The sequence below is a fragment of the Lutra lutra genome, chromosome 12 (genome assembly GCF_902655055.1).
Source record: "Lutra lutra chromosome 12, mLutLut1.2, whole genome shotgun sequence".
Classification (NCBI taxonomy): domain Eukaryota; kingdom Metazoa; phylum Chordata; class Mammalia; order Carnivora; family Mustelidae; genus Lutra; species Lutra lutra.
Genome location: NC_062289.1, coordinates 86651014 through 86665577, shown reverse-complemented (window position 1 = coordinate 86665577; position 14564 = coordinate 86651014). Strand labels below are relative to the sequence as shown.

The window sequence follows — 14564 nt, the reverse complement described above, 5'->3', positions numbered from 1 at the left end:
CGGGTATTAATGAAATTTTTATGGGGCAAAGAGTGCTTTCAAGTTTAGATGCTCCTAAAAACTTGGCTGCTCTGTAAGTATAGTTCTTAATGCAATACATTACAATTTCTCTGTTGAAGTTTATTTTTCTGACTCAGAATTTTAACCTAATTAGAATCCTTCCACATATTTCCTATCAGTTTATAATCTGCTAATTTTTGATTTGTGAAAGATGAGCTGAAAGCCACAATGGAGGAAAGGAAGTCTTCAGAAGCATCTCCCACTGTACAGAGAAGTAAAGATCCAAGTGTAGAATGCATAAACGCTGCTCCTGATTCTCCATCCAAACAGCTTCCAGACCAGATTTCGTTCTTTAGTGGAAACCCATCAGTTGAAATAGTTCATGGTATTATGCATCTATACAAGACAAAGTAAGAAAAACCCTTTTCCTCTTGAATTGGTCTGGTGGTTTTTGTTTTGTTTTGTTTTGTTTTGTTTTTGGTCTCAGGACAGTGAAAAATTTCTTGCCCTGCAGAGCAGTGGATATTTTAAGGTTCAGACGGAGAGTACCTTTCATATAATGTGTGTTAGAGAATTCTTAGATGTTTTACATTTGGTTAATCGTATAGATTGGGTCAAAGCTTCTTAGAAAAGAAACATGTAGATACACTTGAGAAAATACCTAAGAAAATATTCCCTGAGAAGGTAGGCATGCAAGATGACTGGAAAATTAAAAGGAAGGAAGATAAAAAGGATAAAAACATTAGAAATGATTCATAACATCATTGTAGTCTCATATCCCCTCATATGTTTGCTAAAGAAGCTGTTAAGTCAGTTAATGGACTATCTTTTCATTGTCTCTTTTACCCTTTTTTGTGGTCCATACAAAACTTAAAAGAAGCCAAAGGAAAAGAAGCGTTTGGCTGGATAATCTATAAGCTGGGTCATCAGCCCCTTGGATAATTAATAGCTGATCTCTTTAAAGCCTGTCCTCCTAACATATTTGCTAGGTCCCTACTGGGAAACAGTGAATACTCAGGTCACCTTATGGGATCACACCTGTTGAAATAAGTTCGCAGCATTTCAAAAGCAAATTGCATTGTGGGAGGTTTTTTCTTTTTCCTGTTCCAGCTATTCCAACCCAGCTACACTTTCTGTAATCTTCAGAGTCACATCTTCATGGATCTGGATGCTCTTATATTTAGAACACTCCTGTTCTAGACCGCTTGAGAGAAGTACATAGTTAGAGGTGCCCATGAACTTGTAGATTGATCCATACTCTGGGTGTCTCTCTGCCTTTGTGGGAGTTTTCTTTAACTTCCAGAATAGTGATCTTAAAACTTAAGGAAAAAACGTAGAGTTGTGCTTCTGAGTTACCTAATGAGAGATTATTATTGAAAAGCTAATGAGAATAAAACACAAACTGCAGATTTATATTCGTAATAAGCCTTTAACTGAAGGTTAAAAATTTCAGTAAAGTTTCAGTGGTGGGTGTAATCCAGACCACTGCACAGCTTATGTTAAGCTCTGTTTCGGACATGTGGAAGGTATTCTGCATTTACCCAGGTCGTGTGTGTTTTCAGGTATTGTAGCACTCTGTTTAAATCAATCTGTGAAGTATAAGGTTTATTTTTTTTCTCTTTTCTTGGGCATAAAAGTTGTCTGATTAGTGTTGTCTGAACTAACCATACCTCATCCATTCAAGACAGTCTAATTGTTGTCTTATTAGTAAGATGACCTCCTTAAAAGAAGATGTGAGGCGCAGTGCCATGCTGTGTATTCTCACAGTCCCTGCTACAATGACCAGTCATGACCTTATGAAGTTTGTCGCCCCATTTAATGAAGTCATTGAACAAATGAAAATCATCAGAGACTCTACTCCAAATCAGTATATGGTGCTGATAAAGTTCAGTACACAGGTAAAAGTTGGATACTAAAAATCTCTTTGCCACAGAAACTGTGTTTTTGAAACTGTGTGATGGTAGCTGCACACTGTGTGTGATTTACATTTTGCTTTTAAGATTGTCGATATACCTATCTTCTAGGGTATTATTATTCTAGAAACCTTTCTAAATTCGGTAGCAGACACTCAATGCTAATTCGTACCCATAATGTTTTTATAAAGCAGATTGGGTATGAAATCTAGGGTTGTATGTGTTTGGTTATCCAGCAGTAAATATTCCAGTAGAGTAGTAGTCCCCAAACTTTTTGAGATTGACGCTATATTATTATCTGCCCTTATAACACTGTGCTCCTGCTTTTTTTTTTTTAAGATTTTATTTATTTATTTGACAGAGATCTCAAGTAGGCAGAGAGGCAGGCAGAGAGGAAGGGAAGCAGGCTCCCTGCTGAGCAGAGAGCCCGATGCGGGGCTCGATCCCAGGACCCCGAGATCATGACCTGAGCAGAAGGCAGAGGCTTAACCCACTGAGCCACCCAGGCGCCCCGCCCCTGCTTCTTTCATTCTCTTTTTAAAAAGATATTCTCTGGCACATTTTAGAAAATAAAATCTGTTTTATACTTTTAATTTCGGTGATGAGGGATTTGGGGACATTCCTTGAAGTATTAAAGATGCTTTAAGAGTTCTGATTGGAAATCACTGCAACAGAGACGCAGACACAATGAAAGGATGGTAATATTTTCAGTTTTGAAAAGTACTTGCACGTTATTATAGATATTTTTGATGTAAGAAGATTTTGACATTCGCTTCATTTCACTCTTCACATTAAGCAACATTTTCCGTGTGCATCAGTTCTAAAGATGTTAGGAAGACAGTCTCTTGGTTTTACGTATTCATTCTTAATAGTACATGTATTTCTGTATGAATATAAGAGTGAGGTAAGCTTTAGCTGTTACTCCGGTTGTTAAAGAGCCATCCTATCTGTAGGTTTTGGTTTGTTGTTGTTGTTGTTGTTGTTGTTTTAATGACCTGTTTTGTTTGTTCATTCATTAGGTTTTGAAATGCCACCTTTGTCAAAAGTTACTTCTTTCTTACCTCCTTGGTAACAGCCTTCCTGAATTTGGCCCAGATAAACAGTTCTTGCTTGCAGATTGGCGAAGAGTTGGTCTGCCTTTAGATCGTTTGCCACTGCCTCTGACCGGTTACCAAGATTTGTGGGTGAAAGGGAGTCCGTGACACGAGGTCCATTTGTCATCTTCTTCCTCCTTGCAGAATTCCAGAGTTGACCGCAATAGTAGTCATTCATTGGCCATGGGGAGGAAATTAAGAGAAGCGAGAACTGGATTACGTTTATGCCTATTCCACAGGCCACAGAAAGAGAACCTTCGTGTAGCGCTCCATGTATGAGACGGTACACAATTGGTATCTTTAACCTTTACGAAATACCCCCCTATTGAGGTGAGACGTTTAAAATAGGTTTGAACTTTCCTGCACACAGACTTAGACTTCACAAGTTGACAGTGAGAATGGAAAAGCACTTCAACAGCTATGTTCACTGACTGTCAAGAGACCTTCCAAGGTCATTGAGGAGCTTTGCAAACAGTGGGCAAGTGGTACCTTTTAAATCTGGTAGCACATGTAATAACAAGGATAATGATGATAATTTGCAGTCTTACTGCTTGTGCTATACCACTCTCTGCTAAGTGCTTAATGTGCATTATCTCACGTAGTCCTCACTACATCCCTTTGAAGTAAATAAGTACTGTTATTATCCTTGTTTTACAAATGAGGAAACTGTGGAGAGGTTAGTGATTTGCCCTCAGTGACTGAGCTGGGATTTGAACCCTCACTTTTAATCCTAGAGCATACTCTTCTTCCACTAGGAGTGGATAAAAGTGTGGGGAGGGGGAGATAATCACTTGGCAAGAGATTGCGTAATGCCAATATTTTAGTTATAGCTTCTACTTGACAGGTAAGGACAGTCAGCAAATGACACAGGAAAAGTCATTGAAACAGATCGGGGATAATGAATCATTGAATGTTACATCAAAAACTAATGATGTATTATAAGTTTGCTAATTGAACTTTAATTAAAAAAAAAAAAGATTGAGGGGATGCCTGGGTGGCTCAGTCAGTTAAACCGCTGCCTTCGGCTCAGGTCATGATCCCAGAGTCCTGGGATCAAGTTCCGCATTGGGCTCCTTGTCCAGCAGGGAGCCTGCTTCTCTCTCTGCCTCTGCCTGCCACTCTGCCTGCTTGTGCTCTCTCTATGACAAATAAATAAGAGTTTAAAAAAAAAAAAAAAGGGAAAAATGTTTAAAAGCATATTAGACTTTTTAAATAGTCTAAAGTCTGCTAAACCCACAAACTGTAGCAAGGACCACCCTTTGTAGTGTGCAGGTAATGCTGTGGGAATTTTCTGTTACTGTTAATGGATATTTCTGCAGTCTCTTCACCTCTGTCTTTTGACCAAGTACATGTTGTACAAGCTTACGGATGTTAGAGACTATGAAACATTGTACTAGCTCTTCCCCATGGGGATAGAACCCTTGACCTACGTGAGTTGTCTTATTTATTGCTAATGCTGCATCTCAGGGTCTGAGCTTATCCTATCAGCTATTTTCTAAGGTCTAAAAATACCCTCCTAGTATAAGACTTTAAGTTGTTAAATACTGGGCCCTAATGAAAAAAATGGCCTCAAATAGGGACCAGCTGTTGAGCACTTATTAGATGCTAGGCCTATTAAGTGCTTTTCATGCATTGGCTCCTTGAGTCCTCCCAGCAATGCCATGAGGTAGGTGTTGTTACTTTCATTTTTATAGTTGAGGAAACAAGCATGGATAAGTCACTTGACCAAAGCCACATAGCTAATAAGCGTCTGAGTTAAATTTCAGACCCACGCAGCCTGACTCCATAGCCTAGGCAGTTGACTATATTCTTTTTCCTTTCTTTTTTTCACTAGAGAATTTTTATTGAAAGTAATCCTTCTCTGTATCTCTTAAAAGCTCTGGAATTTCTGTTGACCTCAGCTTTATGCTGTAGTGTTCTAATGTGATACGCTTACACAGTTGTACTGTGATGCTTGGGAAACTTAGTCTTTGGGTAAGGGATTTATAATTCATCAGGACACAGGAAGGCAGGAAGGGGTTCAGTTTTGTAGTTCTTGGGGACAAAAAAAGAGAACCTGTCAGTAGAGTGTGCACACTCACTTTCACTCGCGTGCTTAAGACAGCCCAGCAGACCTCTCTTTTGAGAAGTAAAAACATGGTCTTAACACTGTAGTCGATCACTGTGACAGTAAAGGAACACGGATCATAATGGATTTTTCTTTTTCTGAGTTTATCCTGTGAAGAGGACAATTAGAACAAAAGACTCGGGGGAAAAAAAAACCACAACCAAAAACAAAACCAAAAGCAGGGTTTCTTAAAATGTTGGGCTCTGTACAATGCAAGCATTTTAAATAAAAGAGCTGTTTCTTCTGTGTTTTTTGCAGTTAGCTTCAGGCTTTTGTTTTGTGCATTTCAGTGGTGGGTTGAAGTAGGAACCATGCGTATTTTGTTCTCTCCTCTGGTCCCAGCACGTAGCACAGTGCCTGGCAGATGCTGGGTGCCCAGTAAATATTCAGACAAGCTACATTTCCAATACTGAGATTTTAAACAAAGAGATCCATGTGTTCAAAAAATACATTTCTTTGTCATAGATAAACAACTCCCCCAAGAAAAGAACCATTTATCTGGGAGTGAGTAGATTTTGACATCTGCTCAGTATCACAGACTTTGTCCCTTCCTCCAAGGAAGTGTGCTTGCTTAGCAAGCATTTACAGAGCTGGAGGTCTGGGGAGGGGTCTGCCTGTTCTCACTGGCACAGGGGTAGCCAGCTCCTGGTGGCCTTATTTCTGGGTAGTCACTTCCCTCGGTACGCAAACCCACTTGCTCACCGTGCTGCTTACTCCTCCAAAGCATTTCAAGAAAAAGACGTTGCTCTTGGAGAATGGGGGAAGCCGATTTAGGTTGCCTCATCTTAATATTAAAGAGATTTATTAACTGCACTCCTCACATTTTGAAGCTAAAATCCACTGTAGCCAAGACCGGTTGTTTCCTGAAAGGGAGGCTCCCCGCCCCCACCCTCCAAAACAAAACAAAACTGTGTCCAGAATTGATTATCTTTCCTCAGCTGCTTAGCTCATCTGGTCATATTAAGAAAATATAAATAAATCAAGAATCCACACTTGAATTACATCATTGAAGTAAAATTAAAAGCTACAGAAAAGCTCACAAGCTTTTGCTGTAAGGTTCAGAATCCCCTGAGGGTAGACAGGCAAGACTATTTTTGCATGGTGCAGAGGTGAAACTCTTCCTAGAGGTTGACAGTGTGGCATTTCCTTTGGCCGAACACCCTTCTTCCCCGCAGGCAGCTCGTCTGCGTTGGTAGGGCCAAAGCACACGACTTCTTATGTTTGGGTTAATGTCCATGTGGGACTGAAATCTAGACAAACCTTGGCCTCCCAGCTGCCTCGCAGAAATTGCTGAGTTTAAAAACTGGAATCATGTCTTTGTTCCTTTCTACTGAGGCTATTCTAGAAGGTTGGGTTTACTTGTGCTTGTATTCGCAGATGCACAGATGCCCTTAGAGCTTTATCTACGGGGGCCTGTTTCCCCTGTTTTCCACTCCAAGTATTTTAAAGGCTGGTTCATCTTGGACCTCTTGCTCTTGGCCAAGCGTTTTGCTTTTGATATTATGCACTAGGTTGTTTAAAACCTCCTTATCTGTGATGTATTATTATTATTATTTGGTTTATTGAAGAAAAGGAGTTGGCTTTTCACTCCATACCAGTCCCTCTGGTCCTTTATTCTCTCTAACATAGATCCTGATGTTTTTAAAAAAGAAATCTTTCCTAACAGTCGTCCATTATGATTGAGTTCTAAGCTTTGCAAAAACAAGTGTTTGTTTTCAGCTGCTGAGAAAGTGCTGATTCGAGGAAAAAAAATACTGATATCAAGGGAAATGATGGCCATTGCTGGTTGAGTATTAAAGTCGAATTGGCTGTCAGCTTATTGTACTTCAGCAGCTTTTGCTGGTTTAAGCGAGACTGCGGTGGATCAGGAAACATTGTAGAAACGCAGGATATTGACTCGCAGAGTTTGACTCACCTAATGAACCTGCTTCCTTAGACGGTGCTTTTGGTGGTTGCTTTCTCTCCACTAAGTATACATTTTAAACGCTGTTGAAGAGAATAATTGAAGCTACGCATCTTGAATAAAAAGCACATTTGCAGGATGTTTCTTTTAACTTTTTCCTTTTCTCCATTGGTATACCTAGGCTGATGCAGATAGTTTTTATATGGCGTGCAATGGCCGCCAGTTCAACTCAATAGAAGATGATGTTTGCCAGCTGGTGTATGTGGAAAGGGCTGAAGTACTGAAATCTGAAGATGTAAGTGTACATCTTTCTTGTGTTTTTGTGTGTGTATGTAGCACACACACATATGTGAATGTCATAGGTTGAATGTTAGGGTACCTGTGGAAGTGTCCAGAGTATGCCAGTTCATAGAGACAGAAGGCAGGTGAGTGGTTGCCAGGGCCAGGGGAAGAGAGATGAGGAGTGACTGCACTGAGTACGATATCTTTTGGGGATGAGAAGGATATTCTGGGATTAGTGGTGAGGGTTGCACAACCTTGTGACTATACTAAAACCTGCTGAATCAAACACTTAAACATGGCAGATTTTATATTAAATGAATTTTATCTCAATTTTTAAAAAGTATCCCAAAATGTTAAAAAAAATTATCTGTGTTATCAAAATTGAGTGTTCATGTATTCAGATGGTCTGGATCCTAAAAGAAGCATTTTTACTTTAACTATCAACCCTTAGTCCCTGTGCTAATTTTTAATTCTGTTTGGATAACAATCTATAATTGTTCTGGTTGGCCACCATCTGTGGAACCTTTTCCTACAAAATGTGTTCACTTAAATCATTTTATAAAGTAAGTAGTAGGTTCAGCTCTGTTATATTTTTAAGATTTTCTTTCTTTTAAGGTAGACCTGAAAGTGTTTTTACTTTGAAATCGGCTTGTTGGAAATAAGTTTTGGTTTGATTGTTCTGTCATTAGATTAGGTAAAATAAAAATTGACAGATGATATAATCAGGCTTCCTTTGTGCCAGTTTTAGAGATATTTTTCCCTCTAAATGAACGTGGCTTCTTGAGAGAGTTCCTGTGAAAAGCTACTCTTCAGGGACCATAGAGAAATGTGATTTTTTTTCAGCATGTCCTTCTGTGCATACCTCCCCATCTTTGGTTCAGTGATTCCTGCTCATTTTCAGGTGGCGGGCTCACGTCAGTCACTGTCTTGGGAGGGAGCAGGGGTTGCCTACAGACCATTATGTCCCCTATTTCACACCCTGCTATAGCTTCCTAAACTTCTTTCATAGCACTTATGACCACTGGTACTTGTAATTATAGCATTATGATTATGACCACTGGTAATTTAAAAAATTTGACTTTTGTCTCTCTGTAGCAGATTTTAAGCTCTTTGAGGACAAGGCCTGACTTGGTTGGTTGGGACTGAGCGTGTCCATTTTGCTCACCATTGTGCTACAGCTAGAACAGTGTTTGGCACACATAGTAAGGACTCAATAAGTATGTATTAAATAAATGAATAAATTAGTGTTGTTGATACTATTATCACTTTGTAGAAAGTGTTAAGTTTTAACTTACTCTGTGGAAGAATCATTGCTTTTATTCATGTGTGTTCTGTTCTAGTTACAGAGCCTTAGAAGTAGGGCCAGGAGTCTGGTAACACTTTAGATTCTCTTTTAAGTTTTTGGTGGTGGTCTCCCCTCCAGAGTATCAGCTCCGTGAGGGCAGGGATCTTTGTTGGCTTATTGGCCACCCTGTCCCCAGTGCCTTGCACGGCGCCGGGAAGATAGGTGCTCAATCAGTATTTGTTGTGATGAAAATCTTACCAATGTAAGTTATTTGCACAGAGCAAAAGTGTTAGCAACATCCTGCCAGGAGTCAAAAAGCAGCAGGAAAACTAGTGTTAAAAACATATATATTAGAACCACGGATGAAGAGTGAGGCTTATGTGAGGTGTTTCCCTGTAGGGTGCCAGCCTCCCTGTGATGGACCTGACCGAGCTCCCCAAGTGCACGGTATGTCTGGAGCGCATGGACGAGTCCGTGAACGGCATCCTCACCACGTTATGTAACCACAGCTTCCACAGCCAGTGCCTGCAGCGCTGGGACGACACCACGTGAGTGTAGGAGCTAGTCCCCCACCCTCTCAAAGCCCATTATTCCCCTTTCCCAGAATTAAAAATAGCCACCACCAAAAGTGAACCATTCCAAGTGCTTGACTTTATACGTGTGAGCACCACAGCAGTGAAGAGGTCACCTGGAAGGGCCTTCCATTTTTCTTCACTTGCCTCAGTTCATGTGGTAAGCAGTCAGCATTCTTACAACACCTCCTCCTTAGTATGTTGATTCAGAATCTGTGTGGGATTTCCAAAAGCAGCATGAATTGTTTACTTCCAAGAACCTTTGAGGCTCTTCTACCTCAGTGAAGTCTAGGTCTAAAATCTCCTTTATCACCTGATGTTGACTGTTTACTTTGGTTTTCTTACCATTCAGGCTGTGGTAGTCTAGCATTTCAGATTTGTATGTTGGTGGTGGCACAGTGGCCAGTAATAGCAGTCACTAAGTCTGAAGCACCCATACGCCACCCATACGCCCTGTTTCCCTCTGTAGGAGAGGCCTTATTTGTAGGGTGGCATGGCGCAGGCAAAGAACTGAGGTGTAAGCTATACCTTGGTTTTTGTTCTTTTAAATCAAGAGTTGTTCCTTTTATAAACGGTGCTGTAGGGCTTGGCTAGAAAAGTAAATCAGCTGCTGGCCTAGGTCTCCCACTACAGAATCAAATAAACACGCAGTCGTGGCCGTAACTTTTACGAAGGAACAGCGTGCAGCATTATGACTAGAGAACTAGGGCCCTGAGATAGCCAGGGCCGCCTGAGACGTGCAGTCTCCAGGAGGCTGAAGAGGCGTTAGCCAGGGAAAGGGGGGCACCTGAGAGAAGGCAGTGTGAGGGCGCGGTGTGCAAGGGAAGGGGAAGATCACATGTCAAGGCCCAGAAATGAGAAAGGCGAACATCCACAAGAATCTCTTTTCTACCCTGACGTGACCAAAAGAATGGCAGCTTTTGGGGCGCCTGGGTGGCTCAGTGGGTTAAGCCTCTGCCTTCGGCTCGGGTCATGGTCTCAGGGTCCTGGGATCGAGCCCCACATTGGGCTCTCTGCTCAGCAGGGGGCCTGCTTCCCTTCCTCTCTGCTTGCCTCTCTGCCTGCTTGTGATCTCTGTCTGTCAAGTAAATAAATAAAATCTTTAAAAAAAAAAAAGAATGGCAGCTTTCACAGAGCAGCAACCTTGTCTGGCTTGCTCACTGCTGTGCCCTCACCCTTGGCAGGAAACCTGGCACATAGTAGGAGCTCAGAAAATACTCTTAAGCAGATAAACAAACCCAGGGTTTTCTCTAGCCTGTTAAGCTTGACATGAATCTTACCCTAATTCTAAAGCTCCCTCTGGGGTTTCTTGTGGGGCCTCTTCAAAGAATTGTCCAGGTTTAAATTCGCCTTGAATAACGCCACACTAAGATGTGTGCATTCCACAAAGTGTTCATCTGTATTTTGTGTCCGTCTGCAACACCATTTAAGTTTTGGACACTTCTTTGTCCCCTGCCACTCCAGTTTTACTCTCAGTGCACGTTAACTGCCCCAGAAGCATAGCATTTTAAAGTTTAAAGCTTAGAAGTTTGCTCAGGAACCATATTGTCCAGCCTCCTCGTTTTAGAGAGGAGGTAACAGATCCAGAAATGAAAAAGCAGCATGTTGAAAGCATTTTGCAGAGAAGACCAGACCGGGACTAGACTTTAACCCTCTGGATAGATAGACCTGGCAGCTAGCCTCAAAATTACACAGTTCCTTCAGCAAATATGTTTTGAGCCTCAGTACATGTATTGTATACTGCTGGCCACTGACGGGAGAGAACAAACATAGATCCTCCTCGGGGAAGTTCAGTCAGCTAAGGGAGCTGACATAAGTGCATACAATTCAAGGTAGAAATCAGAGGAAAATAGAGATGGCTGGGGCGCCTGGGTGGCTCAGTGGGTTAAGCCGCTGCCTTCGGCTCAGGTCATGATCCCAGGTCATGGGTTCGAGCCCCGCATCGGGCTTTCTGCTCAGCGGGGAGCCTGCTTCCTCCTCTCTCTCTGCCTGCCTCTCTGCCTACTTGTGATTTCTCTCTGTCAAATAAATAAATAAAATCTTTAAAAAAAAAAAAATAGAGATGGCTTTCCCACTGGGGCTATTCAAGAAGGGCTACATGGAGGACGCAGCATTGGTATGCAGTCTTGAAGAGTAGTTTTTGAACACATGGCGATGTCAGAGAAGGACATTCTGGGAAGTTTTCCCCAAATATCTCCTCAGGAAAATAAGATGACAACTCAAAAGTTATTTTTAAGGAGAAGGAAGCATTTAGTAAACTGTTAATGACCTTTTAATCAATGAGATGGTATGTTACAGAATACTACATGTATAGTACAGATAAGGTGATTTTTGTAGTTTTTTCCCTTTTTTTCTCTCAGGATCATACTTATATTTTAGAAAGATCATTCTGACATAATATAGGAAATAAGATTTCAGAATTTGTGTTTTGTTTTTTATCCAACCACTACCACAGCTGCCACACAGACCAAAGGAATGACACAGAGCTAGTCTGGACCTTTGACAAGACAGCTCGCTGCTCATTACAGCTGCCATTTCATTGTTTCTTCACATTTGTCTTCCAGCTTCTCTCTTTTTGAAGTTTTTATTTAAATTCCAGTTAACATACTATGTTACCTTAGTTTCAGGTGTGCAGTATAGTGATTCAACACTTCCATACATCACCCTGTGCTCATCACAAGCGCCCTCCTTCATCCTGTCACCTAGTCTACCCGTCTCCCCTCCCCCCTTCCCCTCTGTTACCATCAGTGTGTTGTTCTCTGTGGTTAGGAGTCTGTCTCTTGTTTGTCTCTCCCTCTCTCTTCCCTTTGCTTGTTGTTTTCTTAAATTTCACATATGAGTGAAATCATACGGTATTTGTCTTTCTCTGACTGACCAATTTTGCTTAGCATTGTACTCACTGGCTCCATCCACATTGTTGCAAATGGCAAGAGTTCATTCTTTTTGATGACTGAGTAATATTCCATGGCATGTATATGTCCCATCTTTTTTTATCCGTTTATCTGTTAATGGACACTGCTTCCATAATTTGGCTATTGTTGATAATGCTGCTGTTAACATCACGTCTGGGTGCATATCAGGCTTCTCTTTTGATACTAAACGTAGAGACTAGATCATTTAGCATTTAGCTTTCTCTTAGGAATTATAGATCAAGCCTTGTTATACGTGATAAGAACCTCATGTTCTTCCTGCTAATTGTCTTTACTTGGTTTTGTTTACTCAGTTGGGTAACAAATGAATACTAGTTATATCTTAAGTATTCTTTCTTCTTAGCGCTAGTTCATAATTAGCTTCAATTATAACCTGCTTTCTATCATTTTTGCCCATCTGACAGAAATATTCATGACTGGTACTTAGTGTTACTTGTCTTGAGTATAATAGAAAGGCATTAATGGAATTTTTTTGAAGATGTTATTTATTTTATTCGAGAGAGAGAGAGAGAGAGCATGAGAGGGAAGAAGGCCAGAGGGAGAAGCAAACTCCCCACAGTGCTGGGAGCCTGATGTGGGACTTGATCCAGGGACTCCAGGATCATTACCTGAGCCAAAGGCAGTGGCTTAACCACTGAGCCACCCAGGCACCCTATTAATGGATTTTTTTCCCCCCAGCTTTACTGAATTATAATTGATCACCAAAAAATTATATGTATTTAGGGGTGCCTGGCTGGTTCATCCTGTAGAATGTGTGACTCTTGATCTTGGGGTCATGAGTTTGAGCCCCATGTTGAGGTTAGAGATTACTTAAAAATAAAATCTTAAAAAAACTGTATATTTAAAATGTACAACCTGGAGCGCCTGGGTGGCTCACTCAGTTAGGCATCTGCCTTCGGTTCAGGTCATGATCCTGGGGTCCTGGAATCAAGCCCTGTGTCGGGCTCCCTGCTCAGCGGGAAGTCTGTTTCTCCCTCTGCCTGCTGCTCCCCCTGCTCATTCTTTCAAATAAATAAATAAAATCTTTAAAAATAAATAAAATGTACAACCTGATGACTCAGTATACATATACTTTATGAAGTGTTCATAACCAAGCTAATAAACATATCTTACCTCACACCTTTACCGTTTTCCTATTTTTTGTGTGTATGTGTGTGTGTGGTAAGAATACCCAAAGTCTATCTTCTTAGCAAATTTCAAAAACAATATAATATTGTCAGCTGTAGTCACACTGAGGAACAGTAGTTCTCCAGAATTGATTCAGTCTTGCATAATTGAAACCTTGTAACCTTTGACCAACATCTCCCAGTTGCTGCCTCCCCCCAGACCCTGGTATCCGTCTACCTTTCTGCTCTCTGTTTCTGTGAGTTTGCCTTCAGTGCTATTTTAATTGACTTCTTGTAAATTGAAACTTGAGCACTTGGCACTGCTATCCTCTTCCACATATTTATTGTATGCTAACATGCCATGTGTGTTCCAGTATTCACTTACTTTTTCGGTGAAATTTATTACAGATTTTAGTTTTAACTCTTGGGAGCAACCTAGAGAAGACAGAGTACCTTTTGAGTGATTTAGATCTTTGGGAAATAAGGTAGATCGTTTGAAATAAAAATACCTTACAGATACCCGGACATAAAATTAACTTATCTAAAGTCCCTAATTCTAACCTGTACACATTTAGTTCTTTGATTAAGCTTTAGACAGAAAAATGGAAGAAGGCATGAAGCAGATCAAGACTCCTTCCTTTCATTCTTCCTTTCTCAAGATTTTGTATTTTTTTCATTTCTTTGGAGAGTAACTTGCAAGCGTTCTTCGAGTGATACCATTAGTTATGATAAACATGTAGTATGTAAGAGACCGAAGATTTCAAATGCAGTTTTTGACTTTTGATTCTGTAACAGCCGTCTCTTGTATTCCGTCTGTACCATTCTCGTTTGGTGTCCTGGCTAGGTGTCCTGTGTGCCGGTACTGCCAAACACCAGAGCCAGTGGAAGAGAATAAGTGTTTCGAGTGTGGTGTGCAGGAAGTAAGTACTGGCCGACTGCTGGGAAAGAACAGTGAGCACGGCTTTCATGGTCTGGGGTTTGCTTCAATTCTTTTCAATTCTTTTTCAGGCTGAGTCTTTTTTTTTTTTTTTTTTTTTTTCTTTTTGTCCAGGGTCAGGCAAGATGTATAAATAAATTATTTTATATTCCTAAGCAAAATACTCTCTGCTTTTTATTCTTTGTTTTTTGAAGAGGACTAGACTTTTGCTGATAAACTGTGAATATTTGTCTTGCTGTTTACTTAGAGTTCCTTAAAACCCAGAAGGAGAAAATGATTGGCCTGTAAAAGCATCCTTGCTTTTTGGGTTTTAAACATAGATTTAGGGGCGCCTGGGAGGTTCAGTCGTTAGGTGTCTGGCTTCCGCTCAGGTCGTGATCCCATGATCCCATGGGTCCAGGATCGAGCCCCACATCAGGCTGCCCACTCTGCGAG

The 14564-nt window shown here is 40.9% G+C and overlaps 1 protein-coding gene across 3 annotated transcripts in view; it reads left to right on the top strand.

The window, feature by feature from the left end:
• The window catches only part of BRAP (BRCA1 associated protein), a 30840-nt gene that overhangs the window by 3103 nt on the left and 13173 nt on the right, over nt 1–14564 (top strand). For all 3 annotated transcript variants that reach the window (XM_047696641.1, XM_047696640.1, XM_047696642.1), the window contains exons 3-7: nt 212–410; nt 1709–1898; nt 7199–7312; nt 8984–9132; nt 14037–14112. In XM_047696641.1, the coding sequence (XP_047552597.1) occupies nt 212–410; nt 1709–1898; nt 7199–7312; nt 8984–9132; nt 14037–14112 (728 nt within the window). The remainder of the gene's footprint in view (nt 1–211; nt 411–1708; nt 1899–7198; nt 7313–8983; nt 9133–14036; nt 14113–14564) is intronic.